Below are 19,037 nucleotides of genomic sequence, written 5' to 3' on the forward strand. Positions count from 1 at the left end.
TCGTGAGACTGAGCTCCGTTCCGGCTCCCTTTAAGCGCGCTCGGGCTCCCGAGCAGGCGCCGGGCTGCCGGCCTTAAATAGCGCACAGCTGGAGCTTCTGGAGCCAATCACAGGGGCCCCCAGCCCGCCTTTTCAGAGTCGCCTCCGCCGCCGCCACCACCACCGCCGGGCTCCTGCTCTTCCTCTTCTCTCCGCCGAACGCCGCATCTGCTTTTCCGCCTGCTCCTGCTGCTGCTTTTCGGTGAGCCTCCCTCCCCCCCCCCAAGCTCCACCTTCTCGGGCTGCTTACTGAGCAGACGTGGTCGAAGCGGCTGTGGAAACGGCCCGGCGGATTGGCTGGCCTGCTGGGAAGTGCCCGCCTCGGTGGCTTGGCGAGGAAGAGGCAAGGCTCTGGGCGGCTGCAGGGGGGCCGGGGGCGCAGGAAGGCGGCGAGCGAGGGCGGCCGCCAAGGAGCCCTGGTCGCACTCGGTGGCTCAGGAGGCAAGTGAGCCAGGAAGTCCGGGGGGCCAGAGCTTGAAGCGCTTGAGCGCCGGCCGAGAGGCGTCCCGGCCAGCGGATTCCCTCCAGGCCTCTCCTGCGGGGTTTGGTCCTCAGCCTGAGCCAGTGCGGGCGCTTCTTGGAGGCAGGCGGCTGGAAGGGAGCTGGGGGGCCCTGCAGCCCAATGTCGCGTGTGTCGTGAGCTGCTGCCTTTCCGCTTCCTGCCTTTCGGGCGTTGGGGTGCTCGGACGTGTCCTTTCAGTAAGTGCTGCTTTGCAAAGGGAGTGAAGTTGCAGCAGGGTGATGCAGAAAAGTTCAGAGGGGAAGAAGCGTTAGGGGCTTATCGCTTCTCTTGAGGCAGTCCCTGGAAAGTGTTTGGTGTGTGGCCTGAAATATCCTTGACTGGAGAAGAAATAGGCAGCTGAAGATGTGTTTGAAATGAGTTTCTGGCTACATAACGTCCCTTGCTGGTAATAGATATTAAGCCGAGTCAACCACGGGGATTATAACTAGAGACTTCATCGGGAATGAGCAGCGGTGCAATCCTGCATGTTTTACTTTGAAGCAAATGCTACTGAGCTCTATGGGGCTTGCCCCCAAGTAGTTATGCATAGGATTCTGAAAAGAGGAGTTCTTGCAATGTGGGTACTTTCTGTCCACACAGGAAGTTGTGGTCTGCAGTCTTTCCAGTGTGGGCTTCTCTGTAACTCCTCTGTGGAAGGACATCTTTGAATCCCTTGGGCATTTTTGAAACATTAAGCAGTTCATAAATGCTTTAAATTCACATAAATAAATACATGGGTAAACTTAATTTTTTTGGATGGAAAACAGGATACAGTATTGATGGTACCTTTTATGTAAAGCAGCTAAAAGCACATATTCTAAAATACCCACCATGACATAGTATCCTTCTAGCAGGCAAACACAGTAATTAAGCAATTAAGACAGTAACCCTATATCAATTTACCTAGGAGTAAGTCCAGTGGAGCTTCCTGCCGTGTAGGCATGTATAGAATTACATTATGCCATCCCATAGACTAGTGTTCAAAAGACTAGAATCCTGCTCTTGTCTGCTTTGATGCGAGGTCCACTAAATTCAGTTTTATCTTATTTCCAATAAGTATAGGATTTTTAAGGAGGCAATGCATAGTATCTGCTCAGAGTAAGCCCCCTGCTGAACTTGGTGGGGGCCCGACTCTGAAGAAACTTGCATTTATGTTGGGTTGCATGCCTGTAATTCTAGACACACTCATTTAGGAATAACTCCCAATGCAGGCACCTGCTGCTGAGTAAACATGGGTGAGAACACGATGACTTAAGTGATATGTAGGCCATGTTCTCAAAGTGAAACTTTTATTTGTAATTTTCAAGATGCCTTGCATAATACAAAGAAACAAGTGTAATAAAGCATTTTTATTAAGAGTTTTGACGAATTCTGGGCGTGAGGTGGGGGACCCGATGACTTGTGTGTAAAGAGTAGTATAGTTCACATCCAAGCAGAAGCCCAATTCTTCATTTACTAGCATTCACACACACCCTTATTTAAAGTTAAATGTTGGGGTTTGGTACCCTACCTTTTTATCAGTTGAGGGTTTTTATCTACATGGAGGTTGAGTTCCACTTGCTGTTTTGCTTAGATTCACTAGTTTTGTTTCCAAGATAGGGGCAGGCATTATGCTAAAAGCTTGTGTGTTAGAAAGCAGTGGCTGCTTGGAAGCAAGCGCACTCCTTGTATGTAGTTAACAAAACAACATAGGAAGCATCAGTTTTGAGTTACCAAAACTTATGCATGGAGCATTCCTAAGTAGAAAGTTGATAAGTCATGTGGCTGGGCATTTAAATCGGCACCACATCTTGTCAACTGACTTTTTCGGAAAGAGCTTACACGTACACTGCTTTTGAAGTTTGTCAAAGCGGCAACTTCATCAGTGTTTTGAGTCAACTTATTTTGGGGGTGGGGTGGGGGATAAGGGCACGCCCCCAGACCCGCAGCCCAGTGAAGATTGTGTCCTCACTGACCATATAATGCTGATCAGGGTGTGTGGGTGAGTGAGGGAGAGGCAGAGGCAGAGGGAGCGGGAGCAGAGTATTATGGAAGATGGCAGTGTGACCAGAGCATTCCACCCACACTACAGCTTCTTGTTGTAAATAGTCTGTTTTGAATAGTCTGTTTTGAAAGACCACAAACTCTGCACTCTGAACTCCGTGGCTCAATTATCAAGTTGCATTATTGCATGCCTGTTTTGTAAGTTAAGTGGCAGCATGAACTTCATCAGATATTAGCTGCATAGATCTGTGGTGTTACAAATCTCTTAAGTGGCCCTACAGGTGGTCTTCATTTACTGCACTGAGAGCAGCAGGCACTTTCCTGATGCTGTGAGTTTCCTAAGTAGCTTGGGGAATGGGGAGGAAGCCATACTTAATTGTTTGTGTATATATAGATATATAGGTTGTTTTAAAGGCCTTGTTTGTTTTGCATTTTAATTATGAATGTTTTGATGTTTTATGACATTGTTTTATTGCATATTTTAATTATGCGTGGTCATCCTTTTTAAACTGGCTTTATATTTGTAAACCACTAAAGCGGTGAATCAATCAATCAATCAATCAATCAATCAATCAATTCACTGTATATTTTGGAAAGTGGTTTGTCTTGTCTTCTGTTTCTTCTCTATATATTCAGACGCCTCTTGAGATATCGTTGCTAAACTTGGCACAAACATTCCTTCCCAAGATGGGGACTGCAGTCTTCATTGATGTTTAGATGCCAGGCACCATTTTGAATCAAGATGGTGGACCAAAACATGAGTTTGGATTGGCAGCACCTTATTTTTGGTGTCACAGGTCCAAACTCACAAATTGCATTATCCATTTTAAAAAAAGGTTTCTAAAAATACCCATGCAGCACTGGGCACTTCCTGCTAGTCAAATAATGATGATGATGATATAATAATATAGAGGATTTCCTGAGGGGATCTGTCTGACATCATAGATGATACGGTTACCACCAGTGGGCCAAATAAAAGTGAGTACAATTAGAACTTAATGATTTTCAAAAGGTGGGAGTGAGCATTGGAGATAAACTTCTTGGTCTGAAGCCAAAATACTGACTTTAGACACATTGGCATCTTAAAATACAGCTAGGTCTTCTTTTTCTCAATTTCACAGGATGCAACAGGATAGATAGATAGATATAGATTGGAGCCAACATTGTGTGTACATGACTTCCCAAATAAGCGGTGGGTGTGCATTAGATTCAGAAAAGATGGGAGTGCATACCCAGCCTTTGTGGCATGGACTCTTCACTTCCCTGAGCAATGCAGATACGGGGTAGCTTGCTCTAAGTTTAGCTTTCTCTGGATTGGAGCGCTTAACTGTATTTCTTTGCTCAATCTACAAATAAACAAGTAAAACAGGAATGCAGAGAAAGGGCAGACACCCCATGAAGTAGAAGATCTATTACACCATATCAAATCCCCAGAGAACAGGCCAGACCCCAGATATACTTCTAGCATTTAGCTAATTCTGACTGCTCTGCCTCATTTATGCCCAAACTATTGCTCAGCCCCTTCCATTAACTGATGTGTATGGAGTCACCACCTTGAATCTTTGGCTATCTCTTCAGACACAATGGAGGGATGATTGACTATCTCATAGCAATTGGTTCCTATCAGCTGGCCATTAAGAGTAGTAGGCCAGAAGCTGTAAAGCCATGTACAGCTTAGGCAGGGAACTTTTCAGCTCAAGTGTCACATTCACTTGTGGGGGCCACATGCCATTTGTGGGATTGGCCATAGGCAAATGTGGGCAGAGCGACAAATGTGAATTTTATCTTTGTACAAGAGGCTAAATTCTACACATACACACCCCTCTCTGTCCTTCATTCACACAAGCTAGAAGCATTATCAGAAATCAGGAACATAGTTCTGCCAGCAAAAACACTCAAGGAGGAATGCAAAGCAGAGCTAGTGAGGGGTGTTGCCTAAAAACCAGGGTGTGTGGCCTGGGGCGAGGCCAATGGCTGGATAAAGGGGCCCTAGAAGGCTGCATTTGGCTCCTGGGCCTGGGGCTTCCCATCTCTGATGTAAGAGAATAGTCTTATCAAATAGTACAGTTTTTAAATTAACTTGGTTATGTGTTGGGATATACAAGAATATTAAGTGGGTATGTTTTTCATAGACAGAACTACTAGGCTTTTGCCTCAAACTTTGCAGGATATCCTGGGGTCTGACATGGTTGTGGGATGTACTTGAGATCATTTGCTTGCTTTAAATGAGGTTTTGCTTTCCTTTTCCCCCAGTCATTTGATGTTGTAGCTGTAAAAGAATGGATCCATTGAAGTTTAGTTTAACTGCCTTAGTCATTGTGAAAATGCTCTGCTTAACAGATGAAAAAACAGACCCTTCTTTAGCCACCCCATAAACTTAACAATGTCAGAAGATGACTCATCCACACAAGTGACCTTGAAATATTTCCTGAAAACATGCTTGATTGTCTTGCATTGCTAAACCTGTTTAGAGGTGGGCTTGTGGCATTTATGCGAGAACCATCCAACAAATGTGAACTGCTAGACATGCTGTGAAATGTTTGTTTGCCAAGCAGGGTAATATTGTGTGGTATCGGCACATGACCACATCCAGTAACACATGTTAAAAAAAATAATCTAGTGATAATCCTTCTTGGGGTATAAGAATATAGGTTCAGGGATACATAATTTTCCATGTTAATGTTCTAGGAGGAGAGGACTAGGCTAGTACTTCCTTACATAAGGAGGGAGCCTTTTTTATATGCAAGAGCATTAATCAAGTGATTCCTTCACATGCTTTTCTGGTGGCTGTGTCATGTGGTTTTCTTCTAAACATCTAACATGGCTTTGGCTCTAGTTCAAATTTTCTTCTGTGAACTTGGGCTAAATGCAATCCCTCTGCCTACCCTACATTGGAGAGTGGTGTTGACTGTAAAAAGGGGATAACCCTCTGTTTTCCTGAGCCACTCTGAGAAAAGACGTAATGCAATGCTAAAGGTATCACAACACACCTGCTAAGTGTGAATCCAGGGCAGATAGGGGGCCTAGGGTTGCATCTGACATATTCCCCTGTTTTTCCATATTCTACATTATTCAGCACTCTTCTCTGAACCTTTTCTCAAGTTAGACTATTTCCATCTAGAATGGCTATTAGTATTACTACCACAACCCCTTCTAGGATTTTTACTCTTCAGGAATCATAGTAGTTTGCTGTGCCAAGATAACCCCAAATCCCCATCAGAACTGGTCCCTGTCTCTGCAGGTCATCAACCCCTATCTAATAGTTTTAACTGTCAAGTTTTGAATTGTTTTAACCAGCTCTGATTGGTTGCTGGGTCACCAGGAGGCTGACCATGGGTATGTCCATCAACTCCCCGCAGCATAAAGTAAACTAAGGAAGAATGAAGTGTTGGAGAGAAGATGTAGTCTGCCAGCTGGTTCTGGGAGCAACTGTTAGTGTGGCTTGGCTTGTATCTGTTCTGTTGCTACTAAGCAGTTTAGACTTGTCACTTGCAGCGTGTAATCCCATATGCTGGGAATTGCCTGCTGTCTTGCCATCACTTGGAACTACTTCTTCTGGCCCATCAGAGCTACCATCTGTCAATATCAAAACTACTTTATATCACTGTCTATTTGCGTTATGATCCCATCTGCATTTGGCCATGAGCTATGGATGCTACACTTATAACTAAGCAGCAGCGTTCACAATTAAAAAGCACCAATCGCTTTTGCCCTTAGAATGATTGTAGCTGTTGGTACTGTTTGGCTTATAAAGTTATGTTGTGTTTACTAGTTAGTGGCATCCTTCAGGTTTCTCTTAGCAGCTTCAAACTGGGCATCTTTGCTTGATCTATTCAAGACTATACAGAGATTCTGAACTCCAAATTTTCTTGAAATGGGCCTGTCCTAATCAATAGGCTTTTTCAAGAGGCTTCAGCTGTGTCCCAGAGCATAGCCTCATGCACTGGGTAGAGTAGCAGTGGGGAATCCAATTAGGCCTGCCTGGTCTCCCCATTTAGCCCACAGCATGGTTTGGACCATGCCATGCCCACCTGTCCATCACCTGATGAGATACTGTCAGACACAGGACATATCAGCCCTTAGGGCCAAATTGTAAAGGAAGAATAAAGAACTTCCTTTTAAGTACCATATTTCGCTCCGTAAGACGCAGCTGACCATAAGACGCACCTAGTTTTTAGAGGAGGAAAACAAGAACAAAAATATTCTGAATGAAACAGTGGATGTATGATTTTTGTGGTTCATGCTGTGGCCACAGACATGTGATCTGATGGTGAATTTGGGGTGACCCAATGCAAAAATCCTGAGGATCCATGTGGATGTGTGCTTTGTAACCACATTTTTGCGCCATTGCAGCCCCAGGAAACAGTGGGTGCGTGATTTTTTTGGTGCAGGCTGTAGCCATGGACATGCTATGTGATCTGATGGTGAATTTGGGGTGACCCAATGTAAAAATCCTGAGGATCCATGGGCTTTTACCTCCCCCCCTTCCCAGGCAGCTACCACTAGCATCCCTTATCTCTCTTCCGATCCCACCAATCAGCTGTTTCCTTTCAACACTCCCTTCCCTCTTGTTTGCCTTAGTGTAGTGACTTTTCCTTAGCTGGAGCAGTTTTTTGCTCCTCCTTTTCTTCTAATTTCTCTCCTTGTTGCTTTAGTCTTCCTGTTTCCCCCCTTTGCAAGTTTGCTGTCTTTTCCTCCTCCCTCCCAGGCAGCCTCCATCATCTCTAGCATCCCTTATCTTTCTCCCCAATCAGGAAATGATCAGTGGCTTTGTTTCAACACCCACTTCCCTCTTACAAAAAAAAGCATGATCTGCTTTTTGCCCCTGGGCAATTTGGCTCCAGGGACCACGCATTTGCTCCATAAGATGCACAGGCAATTCCCCCTACTTTTTAGGAAGAAAAAAGTGCGTCTTATGGAGCAAAAAATACGGTATGTGCCTCTTTGCCCTCACCTTTGGCATCTGAGATGTGTGTTTTAAGGTCCACCCTATTATGTAGCTGTAATCTATTTTAACCATTCTGAATTCTAAATGGTTGTAACCTGGCCTGGGACCTGCTGGTGAATGATGGGTAATAGCTTTAGTAATAATAAATGCTCTTCTGATTGTGCCATTCCTGTTGCGGGCACTTTCTGAGTGTGCAGCAACAAGAAAAAGGTGCCAAATTAAAAAAGGACCAGATTACAACTGGAAAGGAAGAGAGGCTTGAATTAAAGATTGGACTGCAAAGGGAGCATTGTGGGGCATGCTTGGAGTGCACTCCTGATCCTTGGGTTCAGAGTTGGATCACCTGATGTCAGATGATTGACAGGTAGGCAGGCACTCCCACTTGTCCAAGTGGTCCATGGAGAGTGGGCCTGCCAGTTGGATCCAGTTCCCCACCCCTGGGGCAGAGAGAGGGCCTCAGCTGAGAAATCTTTAAGCCTGGTTGTAGGTGGTTTCTCTTCCTCTAAACCAGGAGCCATACAACTGAATGGCATGGGGAAAAGGTGCTTCTGCTTAGGGGCCCTTATGATGGGGGAAAAAACCTGTGGTCCCTGTTCACTTACAACTTTTTTGTTTGGTGGTGGTGGTGGGATTTGGCAAACTAAATTTTCACCCAAGGAAGCAAAATAGCATGAATAGACCCTACCGGTGTTTTGTTTTTTAAATGGAGGGAATAGGAAACTTAAGATTCTAGGATGGATTCTGAAGTGGGCAAGATTGGTTGGGAAGGGTTGAACATGACTTGAGACTGAAGGCTTGGTTGTGAGTCTTGGAAGACCTGCTCCTTGCCTTGTAGGCCTTTCCCCACCTGGTCTAGGAGGGTGGGGCCATGACAGATGCCTGCTACAAAAGCTGAGGGCCAACAAACTATTGGGCTGGGGTATTGTTAGGAGTAGTTGTTGTTGCTGTTACTGATTTTAATTTTTTGTATATTTATTTTGTATCTTTATTATTATATATGTGGCAATTGTTCAATTTGGTTGTGTACTTTTAAAGGTTTTATTTCTTGTTTTGTTTTGCTTTCAATATAAGCTGCACCTTTAAAATTGGAGGGGGGGGAGAAAAAAAAAGGAAAAATACCTGAATATAAGCCGCTCCATTCCTCATTGCTCCTGGCTGCATACTTGGGGGGGGGGGCTGCGCTGTTTTGCCGATGGCCTTTCCCCTTCCTTGCTCTCCCCTGGCCTTGGGGGAGAGGACAGGAGACTATGCACGGGGCAGGCGCCGCTTTGCTGTGCTCCTGGCACTGTTTGCCAGGCTGCATACCATAAGGTTGCGAATATTGTATAAGCCACACTTTAACTTTGTATGGTCAGAATTTTGGGGGAAAGTGAGGCATATATTCAGGCCAATACGGTATGTATTTTTTCATGTTGTAAACTGCCTTGAGCATGGTTTTAACTGTCCCTGGCAAGAAGAGAAATTAAAACTTGAGTATACAATGGAAGCATAGACAAAGGCTGTAGTCAGTCCTCTGGTATGGTGGTGTTCTTGCTTTCCTTTTCGTATTTCATAACCTTCAGCTATATATTGAAGCAGAGCTTAGTGTTTCCTTTATGGTGCAATACAGGAAAGTAATTGGTCTAAACTGTTTCTGATCCATCAGGGGCCAGTGAATAATTAATAAATAAGAATACTAATGATTTTATTCAGGAATTATTTCCAATTCAGTAAAAAGTAGTAAAACAACTGCATATATAAAAACAAAATGACAATTGCATATATATATATATATATATATATATATATATATATATGCACAATTTAAAATCCAACTGGGGATAACAGTCTCTACTGAGAAGACCTTTTAGAAGAGGAAAGTGAATGATTGGTGGATCCCTGGTGTCTGGTGTTACAAGGGACTGAGTTGGGATGGTGACATCTATTCCAAGGCATAGAAACAAACACCCCTGGTCTCCTGTCACATAGTCTGGAAAACACCCAGGACATTTTGCTGCTTGAGGTGGGAAAAGGATGGGGTGGCACCCGTTCCTGTCCATATGCAGAAACCTACCAAACTGTTGGTTGACTTTCTTCAACACTGGTGATGGGGCAGCTGCCTCCACTGCCCCTGAAGGCAGCAACACTTAGCTTGGAGGGGGCACAGGTCAGATTCCTTGGCACATACAGGTTGCATACTGTTCCCTGCCTCCCAACATTTGCTGCCTGAAACAGTTGCCTCCTCACTCTGCCTAATACTAGAGTTGGACCTAAATGCACCTTTTTCTCCAGTCCCCCTAGAATTTGACTTTTTCATACTCTTCTATATAATTGTGTACACGGAAATAGTGGTACATAATTATGCAAATGGTTGAGAGGGGTATTGTGGTGCAGTCCTATGTAAACAAGTGCCATTGAGTTCAATAGGGCTTTCTTTGATGTAAGTGCTTATAGGATTGCAGCCTATGTCTGTGGGAAGAATGATGGGAAGTGTCTTTCTTCTGGTTACTAATGGTAGCAATTGGGTTTTGACCATGGAGATCTCCCTCCCTCCCTCCCTCTCTCTCTCTCTCTCTCTCTCTCTCTCTCTCTGCTTTCTAGAAAGTCTCTAAATTGGATACTTGGGGGGTCCATATGGCTGTGTATGATGAAGACCTCTTGAAGAACCCTTTTTATCTAGCTATGCAGAAACGACGTCCTGATCTCTGCAGGAAAGTTGCAGAATTCCACGGAATTGTAAGTAAACTTGATGCCTTCAGAAAATGGGTCCTACAGCTTGGCAGGGAATGAGTTCGGACTTTGGGTTCAGGGGGTATATTTAACAGATGTGGAAAAATGGGCAAACTACACCTTTGCTGTGGTATACTATTAAGTTTCCTTGCTTTTTGCACCATCACACGTTGCACATATGACAAAAGCATTAAAAAAGTGGAGGCATCTTTGGGAATGGGAGGAGGGTGTTCCTTGATGCCAATTCTTTATTCTAAAGATAAGTTTTGTGTAAAAAAATATTAAAATGTTTAAAGAGAAAAAGTGGAGGAGCTGTGCATAGTTGTAGAGAGACCACTCAGTGAGGTGCTTTTAAATGGTTGCCACAAGAGTTAGCCCTGTTATAAGAATATCTTTTGATGACTCTACATGGAGACTCCAGAATTTTTAAATCAACAATTTTTTAGATGGTTTACAATGATACTTGCTTGGTGCAATCTATTCTTCTCTGAACTTGTGTCTGGCTGCCCTTGGAGGAAATACTGGGTGGTGTCCAATGCTACTTTTGGACAGAGTGGACCCATCGAAGTTCATGAACATGCTTAACTTAGGTTTGTCAAGTTTAGTAGGTCTACTCTGAGTAGGACTTGGTGGGATACAAAACATTGCGTCAAAGTATTAAGGGTTTGAGATATGAAGTGGTGGCTCTCGTGGCCTCCCACAATATAGTATTCCTTCCCCCAGCCCATTGCACCATGTCATGGTCTGTCCTCATTTGTGGTGATTGAAGATCACCTCCCGGTGAGTAATGGTTTCTTGATCTGTACTACATTACTGCCCAATTTCAAAACTTGGCATCTTAAAATAGTGTGGTCTGGCAAAATGTTAATACTTTAAGGATTTATCGGTTTTGTGTGTGTGCGTGCATGCACCTGACTCCATGTTTACTACTTCTTTAGGTGCTAGTTCCATGCAAAGGAAGTCTTTCAAGCAGCAGCATCTCAGCTTGCCAGTTTGACTCCTACGTTCTGAAGTCTGTGGAAGAAAACTTTCAAACTGTGAATGGAAAGGTACAAAAAGTATTTTAAGGACAGGGATCTAGTGCAGTCTTGCACTGAGAGTGGTGGAGGCATCAGCCCACTCTGCAACCTCATGAAGTTCAGTGGAATAAAGGAATTCTAAAGAAATACAACAGTAATGCTTTAAGAGCTCAAACAGAGAAGGCTTCTTGCTCTAAAACTGATGGACAATCTTGCCCTTCCATCAAACATTTAAAAATCAATTCTGTAATACCATTTCAAAAGCGGAGTAGTGTGTTTTAACTTTTGGATTGCACTGTCTTGCTTTGGAGAAGCCGCCTTATCTTTCTCAAAATCTGCATGACTAATCACTATTCCTAAATAATTGTTCCGCTTGCGTACTCCTCACGTTGATATTGATCTTTTTTCATTTGCCTTTCCCTTCCTCCTGTCCCTTTAGGAAGTCTTCATACAAGGAAGCTTGATCATCCTTGGGGCTGGCTTCAGCCCTCGTTGCTCAGTGCCTGTTCTTTTTGAGGAAACTTTCTACAATGAGAGAGAAGAGAGCTTCAGCATCCTTTGTATTGCTCATGCGCTAGAAAAAAATGAGAGTGAAGGTGAGTAGTAGTGCTCTTCTCAGCCAGCCCTTGGACTTCAACAAAGCCAACTCTAGGTATTTTGCTGCCTGAGGCAGATGGCAGGAGAGTCCCATTTTCCCTTCTGCTGCTCCATTCCATGTACATAATTGGATTGGACTGGCAATTGAACCTTTTTTCAACACTGGTGAAAATGCAATGCCTTCCACCACACTGGAGGGGGCTGCAGACTATATTAGGAGGTACATGGCAGGTACCCAAGAGGGAACAGGCTAGGTGGCTATCACTGCCACTCCACCCTCTGCTGCCTGATGTATCTACCCTACTCTGCCTAATGGTAGGGCCAGCCTTGGGCAATAACACTTCTTTCAGGACCTTCATATACCATGAGCAGACAGCTTATGTGATCTAGAAGGCAAGGTCAGAAGCCTTTCATAAGGCGACAAGGATGAGAGCTAGATTACCCTAGCAGGCTTGCATGAAGGATCTTCATCCTGATTATTATTTCCTGGAAGAAATGACTCTTCAGAAGCCAGGAAAAGAGTTAAGAGGTCAGCAATAAATATGGGAGTCCTGGTTTCTTGCCATGACTTTTTGCATCTGGCAACATAAATAAATCAATAAATAAGGAACTGCTGCTAATGCTAGGAGGAACTGCAGATCTTTCTGTGCACTGACAACTGCCCTCCATTTCAGAACAATCCTCAACGCCGTCAAACTGTTACTCCCTGAAAAACGTTGAAGATGTGAGAGAGTTCTTGGGGAGACATGCTGAAAAGTTTGATAAAGCCATTGCATCTTTCCACAGGACTTTCAAGGATCATGACAGGAAAATCCTGCGGCACTACATAGTCAGTATCTCTGTTTTCAGCCTGCCTTAGTCTGTTGCAAATGCCTATTGCAAGAAACATTCTCCCATTTCTTACGCAGGAAGAATGCCTCTTCTGTGCCATGTATGCATGATCTAAAAAAAAAGTACATATTGCTTCAAAAGTTTATCTATATGCAAACCTGTAGCTATATGCAAGTCAATGTAGATTAACTAAAATGTTGATTAACCCATTTCAGATACCTTTAAAAAAATTGAGTTGCAGCCTTAGTTACTGCTCGCTGCTAGATTACTTCATAATGAGAATGGCTCAAGTGCAACTCTAGAATAAATAAAGCACAGTAACCTACTTGATTGAAATGTGCTCTGCACCCACATGAACTAAACCTTTGGAAGATTAATCTGGAACCTGTACCTCCTCAAAGAATGCACTGGCACTCCACCCAGTTAAGCAACTTGGACTCTCCTCATGTCTTTCTTAAATGTTCTTTCTCCCCCATCCCTGCAAGGGCCCTCTACCTAGACATGTTGACGCAGTGGCCCAGTTAGGATGGCACACTGAACCATAGCTCACAAAGAGTGAGCTGCAGCAAGCTTCAGGTGCTCCCTGTTCCTCTACTTTGACCTCAGTGAGTCCATAAGCTTTGGTTCTGTTTCTGCTTAGCCACAGCTGCTTGTGCCATGGTTTACAAGTTGTTTTGTGTGAAACAAACCATGAGTTAACCAGACTTTGGACAACACAACAAGCTGTCGTTAAGCGAAAACTTCTGAGCTCCACCTGGCAGCTATGCTGGTGAGGGGAAGTGGGAGTTTGTGAACTTGAATCTCTTGTGATTTAATGTGACATCTGAGCCCAGGCTTTTGTGCTCCATAATGTCCTTCTTTTGGGTCTCCAGGATTCTGTAAATGCCCTCTACACCAAATGTATTCAGCAGTTATTGAGAGACTCGCACCTTGTGAGTATGAAATGGTTTGTGTGTGTGTGTGTGTTAAATACAATTTTCTACCCCTTCCCCAGACAGTGCCTGTTAACACTGCCTTTTCTCTCTCTCGTGTCCTTAGAGGATGCTTGCCAAGCAGGAGCCTCAGATGAATCTGATGAAGCAAGCTGTGGATGTAAGTAGTGGGTTGTTTGTTAGTGGGAATTCCGTAAACTCACGGGCATCTCCGGTTCAATTTATTTATTTGTGTTTCAGATGTACATCCACCATGCTCTATATGACCTGATCTTTAAATATGTGGGGACTATTGAGGCGAGTGAGGTAGGTGTTGCTTTCCCTTGGCCATTCGAATGCCTACTTTTCCAGCGCCAGAATATAAGGTGCTTATCATAGCACTTAAGGAAAGGGTACATTTTGATCAAAAGGCTTTTGCCTCAAGGTGCATGTAGACATTTCTGACCATTGCTTACATGTATTTTAAAGGAAAAACACTTGGACTATCTGTCCTTAACCCCATAGCTCAGTGATAGAGCACCTGTTTTGCATGTAGGAGATGCCATGTTCAATCCCTAGCATCTCCAGTTAGAACGGAGTAGGTAGAAGGTGCCTGAAAACCTGGAGAATCAAGAGTAGACAATATAGCGCTAGATGGACCAAGCTTGATATACTGAGGCAGCTTCCTATGCTCTATGTACTCATCTACTAGATGGTCTCTGCGGCCCTCCACCTATTGCTACAATTCCCATCAGACCCAGCAGGCATGGCCACTGGCTAGGAATTCTGGGAGCTGTAGTTCAGCAATGTCTGGAGGGCCAAAGTTCCCCCATACCTGATCTTCAAACGTCTCAAGATATAGCCAAGAGAGCAGCTTGTTGTGTTTCTAAAATGGCTTCATTTGTATTTGTCAACCAGGATGCAGCTTTCAACAAAATTACAAGAAGCTTACAAGATCTGCAACAGAAGGACCTGGGTATTAAGCCTGAATTCAGGTGCGCTGCATGGAGATGTCAATCTTAAAAGATCCACCAGGTTTTTTTGGGGTGGGTGGGTGGGGGAACCAACAACTTGGGTAAGGGATATATGGCTGCTGCTCAGAGCATCTTGCTCTTTGCATGCTGTGAATCTGTGTACTCTTTGCTGCTTTACCAAAAACAAATATGCAGGTAAGTGGATTGTCGCCCATATGCCCTTGGTGCTACTGAATGAAGAAGTAGGAAAGGGAGAAGATGAGTTCTGCTGTCAGCACGTGTAACTGGAAGGGCTTGACGGCAACGCTGGACTCTAGACAAATCCCAAGGGATAATACTTCTGCGGCAACAGCATATGGAAGAGAGCTTGTAGAACTGCACCCTAGGGATGTGTGCACAGGAGCTTATCAATATGTTGATAAGCAACACAAGTTTTTTTATCAATATGTTTGTGCTGGAGTTTGCTGACTCCTCAGCTTACTTCCTGTATTTGTGCCTTCAGCAGCAGCTGGATCTGGAGATCATAGTAGGCAGCAGTGTCTTATCTCTGTCGTAAAGAGCTTCATTTGCTCAGCTTTGTGAATGAAAAAGTCATCAGAACAGGCCAGACCACCTACTCTTCTCCCTGGTCATTTGGCAAGCCTGAATTATGCTGAATGTAGGGGTAGAAGTTGGTGTGGTTTGAAATAGGTGCCCACTTTTCGACAGTCACTGTTGCTGCTGCTCAAGTCTGGTGTATGTGCTAAGTACTCCTTTCTTTGGACCACACTTCACAGCTTCAACATTCCTCGTGCGAAGCGAGAGCTGGGCCAGCTGAATAAGTGCACCTCCCCACAACAGAAGCTCCTCTGTCTGCGCAAAGTGGTTCAAATCATAATGCAGTCTCCTAGCCAAAGAGGTCTGTAACCATGGCAATGTAATAATGGTTTCAATAGATCGCCTCTCTGTGCTTTGAAAAGCCATCTTCATAAGCTTTTAAATGGGGTGCATGTGAGCAGAACCTTGAAATGTAACATTCAGGTGCTTGTTTTCAGGTGTTTATTGGTCTGTTCTTGTTTTATCATGTATTTTGTGTCCTCATTTTGTATTATGTTGTGAACCACCCTGTGATCTGCAGATAAAGAGTGGTATACAAATGTTTACAACAACAACAATTTTTTTTATCACTTGGAAATTAGTGCTTTCCCTTGAACTGAGGCATCTGTATGGCAGGGCTTGTTCTGAGAGACTCCCCCAGCTTGAAAGGGCTAGAATAGAAGGTATAATTCAGACAGTACTTAGACCATTGTCCCTGGCACTTGTCGGGCTGGTCTTTTCTTCCTTTTACCCAGAAAGATGGCTTGAAAACGAGTAAAAGACTTCAAGGAACTGGTTATATCTGTGTAGGGTTTTAAATTGAACTTCCTTGTGTTTAGGAGTGCCTGCTGTATTTCTTTGTTTCACACAAAGGGCATTCCTTCAAGATGTGCCTGAAGCTTCTGGATTTAAAAACTGCTGCTGATCAATTGTGGTGGCAGCACCTTTAGTCTGCTGAAAGCTTTCTAAACACTGCAGCCCTAATTAGAAGCATTTAGGCACTATCACTAGCATAGAAATGTGACTCCACTTTTTCCTCCCCACTTCAGTTAACATGGAGACCATGTGTGCAGATGACCTTCTCTCAGTCCTGCTGTACCTTCTTGTGAAAACGGAGATTCCAAACTGGTATGTGACAAGTCTCCTTTTACTCCTGAGTGTTACTTCTCTGCTGCAAGAGCGCTAAACAAGGCAGAGTGCTGAAAGGTTTCTAGCATTGCTTGAAGTCATGGAGTCTGTAAGCTAGGATGGCTGTCAGCTGCCCACCTCCCCCCGTCCCAATATTGATTGTGTTTCAGGATGCGAAGGGGTCTGGTTTGTGACTCTGGGTAGCTCCACTTATCCAGATGATTGCATAGCTGATTTAAGTGTTTGGTTCCATTTCCAAATGTGATTAAGAAATCACATGTTCCAGTATTGGAGCCAAACCCGCTCCAAATAAACTGGAGGCAGAATCTGACTTAAGTCTTAAAACCCAACCTACATTTGGTTTATGGGATAATTTGAAGTCTGTACTAGCTGTTCACTAGCAAATGACCGTTGCAGTACAGTCCTCTATCCTGAGCAAAGCCTTAATTGGATGCTTCTGTGTTCTAAGGTTTTATAGCAGAACTGTGAGAAGCATTGTGACTTGCTTTGGACTTGAAATAGTAGTTTGAGTCAAGGACCAAAAATACATATTATCAATTCTATGATTGCATTGCCCTGGAAATGGACATAATAACACTGCGCAGCTGAGTGCTTCTAACTGGTGGCAGTTTCAGACTCTCCAATCGAGATGCATCCTGAGTCAGAAATGTTCAACCTGGTCCTCTTATTGCCATTTGAGTAGAAACCCCTTTTGGGTGTGGATATTTAATATTTTGCTGCTTTTGAAAATCACTTGCCTTGCTTGGACAGCATGTATCACAAATCTGAAATCTCACAGATCTGAAATATGTGTAGGGTACTAACATCTGTCACAAAATAGACCTTGGTTGTTACATTGGCAAGATGCAACTGGGAACTAAAAATGTAAATGCTTACAGCAGACCTGTTGTATTAGCAACGTGCCATTTCCAGGGATTACATGCATTTAACAAATGTGCTTATGTTTTTGGACGTCAGTTATAACGCAGGGCTGATTTTTTCTTTTTAATCTGCGTGTCTTGAATGTGCACGTGTTGTGTCCTTTTGTAAATGTGTGGCTATTTGAAACAAAGCACTGCACAGCTTGCATCTCAGGACAGGGCCTTGCAATACAAATGACATGGCTTTTTGTGGTGGTAACCTGCTAGAAAATAAAGCCAAATTGTTTTAATCTTATTTTTTTCTTCTACCCCCTGCCTCCTAAAACCCACCAATATGATTGTACCCATCAGAATGATCCTGGAAAGCTGTAATAAGTGTGATCCCTATAGTCTTTTTTTATAGCTTGTCAGTTTTGACTGCCAATCCAAGAATGCCATTTGTTCTTGGTTTTGTTGGGGCTGGGAGTTCAGAGATCAAAACATATCTTGTTATTGGAAGTATGCAGGATCAAACTGCAGAAAAAGTGTGGATTAATAACATGTTGTCTTAATGGCTTTCTGTTTATTCAGGAGCCTTTCATGATCAGCTGTGTGCATTCTGAAAATGGAACAGGCGCCCTGCTCTTTCCTCCCTAAATATTGTGCCTGCAAGCATTGAAACCCACTCAGAATAAATTAAACTTGTGGATGATGAGGGGCTCTCTGTGGGAGATAGGATAAATGTTTTGATCTTGCATTAGTGATTGGAAGTTGAGGAACCAATTAGATGTGCATGCAGTTTTAAGCGACCTTTCTCAGTCATCTCCACTTCTTGAGTAATGTCTTGGAAGCCTTATATGCTATTTTATTTTCTGTCTAGGATGGCAAACTTGAGTTACATCAAGAACTTCAGGTTTTGCAGCTCAGCAAAGGATGAACTTGGATACTGCCTGACTTCAGTTGAGGCTGCAATAGAATACATCCGTCAAGGAAACCTCTCGGACAGGCCAACAGTAAGTCACTTTAATAGGGGTTGCAACATAAAGTCTGGCTTGATAACTGCAATTGTGCAGCAGTTGTGATTGTAATAGGAGCGCCTTCTGGACGTACATCTCATTTGCAACAGTTTACTGTTTGCCTGTGCACATTGCTTAAAGGTCTCCGTAAGCAGACTTGAGCCATTGCTCAAAGAGACTTGTAAAAGGACAACCTTGAGCCCTGGTAGACTTCTGTTCAACTTTATTTGAAGGACAAGGAGTATGAGCTGTAGCATAAGCACACCCATGCTCTTCTATGCACTCCACCATTTGTCTCCAAGTGTTGGCATGTTTAGAATAGACAGTGCCCAAAATTATAGCAGTGGGATACAATTAGATCCCTTTTGTCGGTAAAAAAAATAAATACCATGCTTAACATTTCAGAATTCAGGAAACAGATCTGTAGCATTGCTGAAGCTAAGTAGCTGTTGCCCTCTCCAGGAATTGGGATGGGAGATCACCAGGAGAGCCCTGTAAAAACAGAACATGCACACAATAAATGTGGGCCACATCTGCACCAGGCATTGAAAGCACTATTAAACCACTTTAAACTGTCATGGCTTCTCCCAAGGAATTCTGGGAACTGTTGTTAAGTATCAGGAGTTTCTAGGAGATCTCCTATTCCCCACCCCCTGAGCTGCAATTTCCGTAGTGGGTTAACAATAACTCTCTTCCCAGGGAATTCTGGGAATTGTAGCTCTCTGAAGGGGAATAGGGGTGTCCAACAACTCTCGGAACTCTTAACAAACTACAGTTCCCAGGATGCATTTTTTGGAGGGAGCCATTATTATTAAAGTGGTACAATACTGGTTTAAATGTGGGCAATGGATGTGGCCATGAAACAGGTGGAAATGCTGCAGATATCCTTTGGTCAGTGTAGTTTCCTCGGACTTTATTTTAACCTTCCAAAACTAGGTGCTCCC

At 43.7% G+C, this 19,037-nt stretch overlaps 1 protein-coding gene across 11 annotated transcripts in view; it reads left to right on the forward strand.

The window, feature by feature from the left end:
• ANKRD27 (ankyrin repeat domain 27) overlaps positions 1–19,037 on the forward strand; it is a 66,500-nt gene that overhangs the window by 15,660 nt on the left and 31,803 nt on the right. For 2 of the 11 annotated variants that reach the window (XM_083629069.1, XM_083629077.1), the window contains exons 3-13: positions 10,053–10,187; positions 11,120–11,230; positions 11,640–11,796; positions 12,472–12,626; positions 13,501–13,560; positions 13,667–13,720; positions 13,801–13,866; positions 14,458–14,534; positions 15,290–15,411; positions 16,139–16,217; positions 17,958–18,090. In XM_083629069.1, the coding sequence (XP_083485195.1) occupies positions 10,053–10,187; positions 11,120–11,230; positions 11,640–11,796; positions 12,472–12,626; positions 13,501–13,560; positions 13,667–13,720; positions 13,801–13,866; positions 14,458–14,534; positions 15,290–15,411; positions 16,139–16,217; positions 17,958–18,090 (1,149 nt within the window). The other 9 variants (XM_083629075.1, XM_083629078.1, XM_083629073.1 and 6 more) reach the window with 9 other exon arrangements.

This window comes from Podarcis filfolensis, assembly GCF_964270895.1.
Source record: "Podarcis filfolensis genome assembly, chromosome: 8".
Classification (NCBI taxonomy): domain Eukaryota; kingdom Metazoa; phylum Chordata; class Lepidosauria; order Squamata; family Lacertidae; genus Podarcis; species Podarcis filfolensis.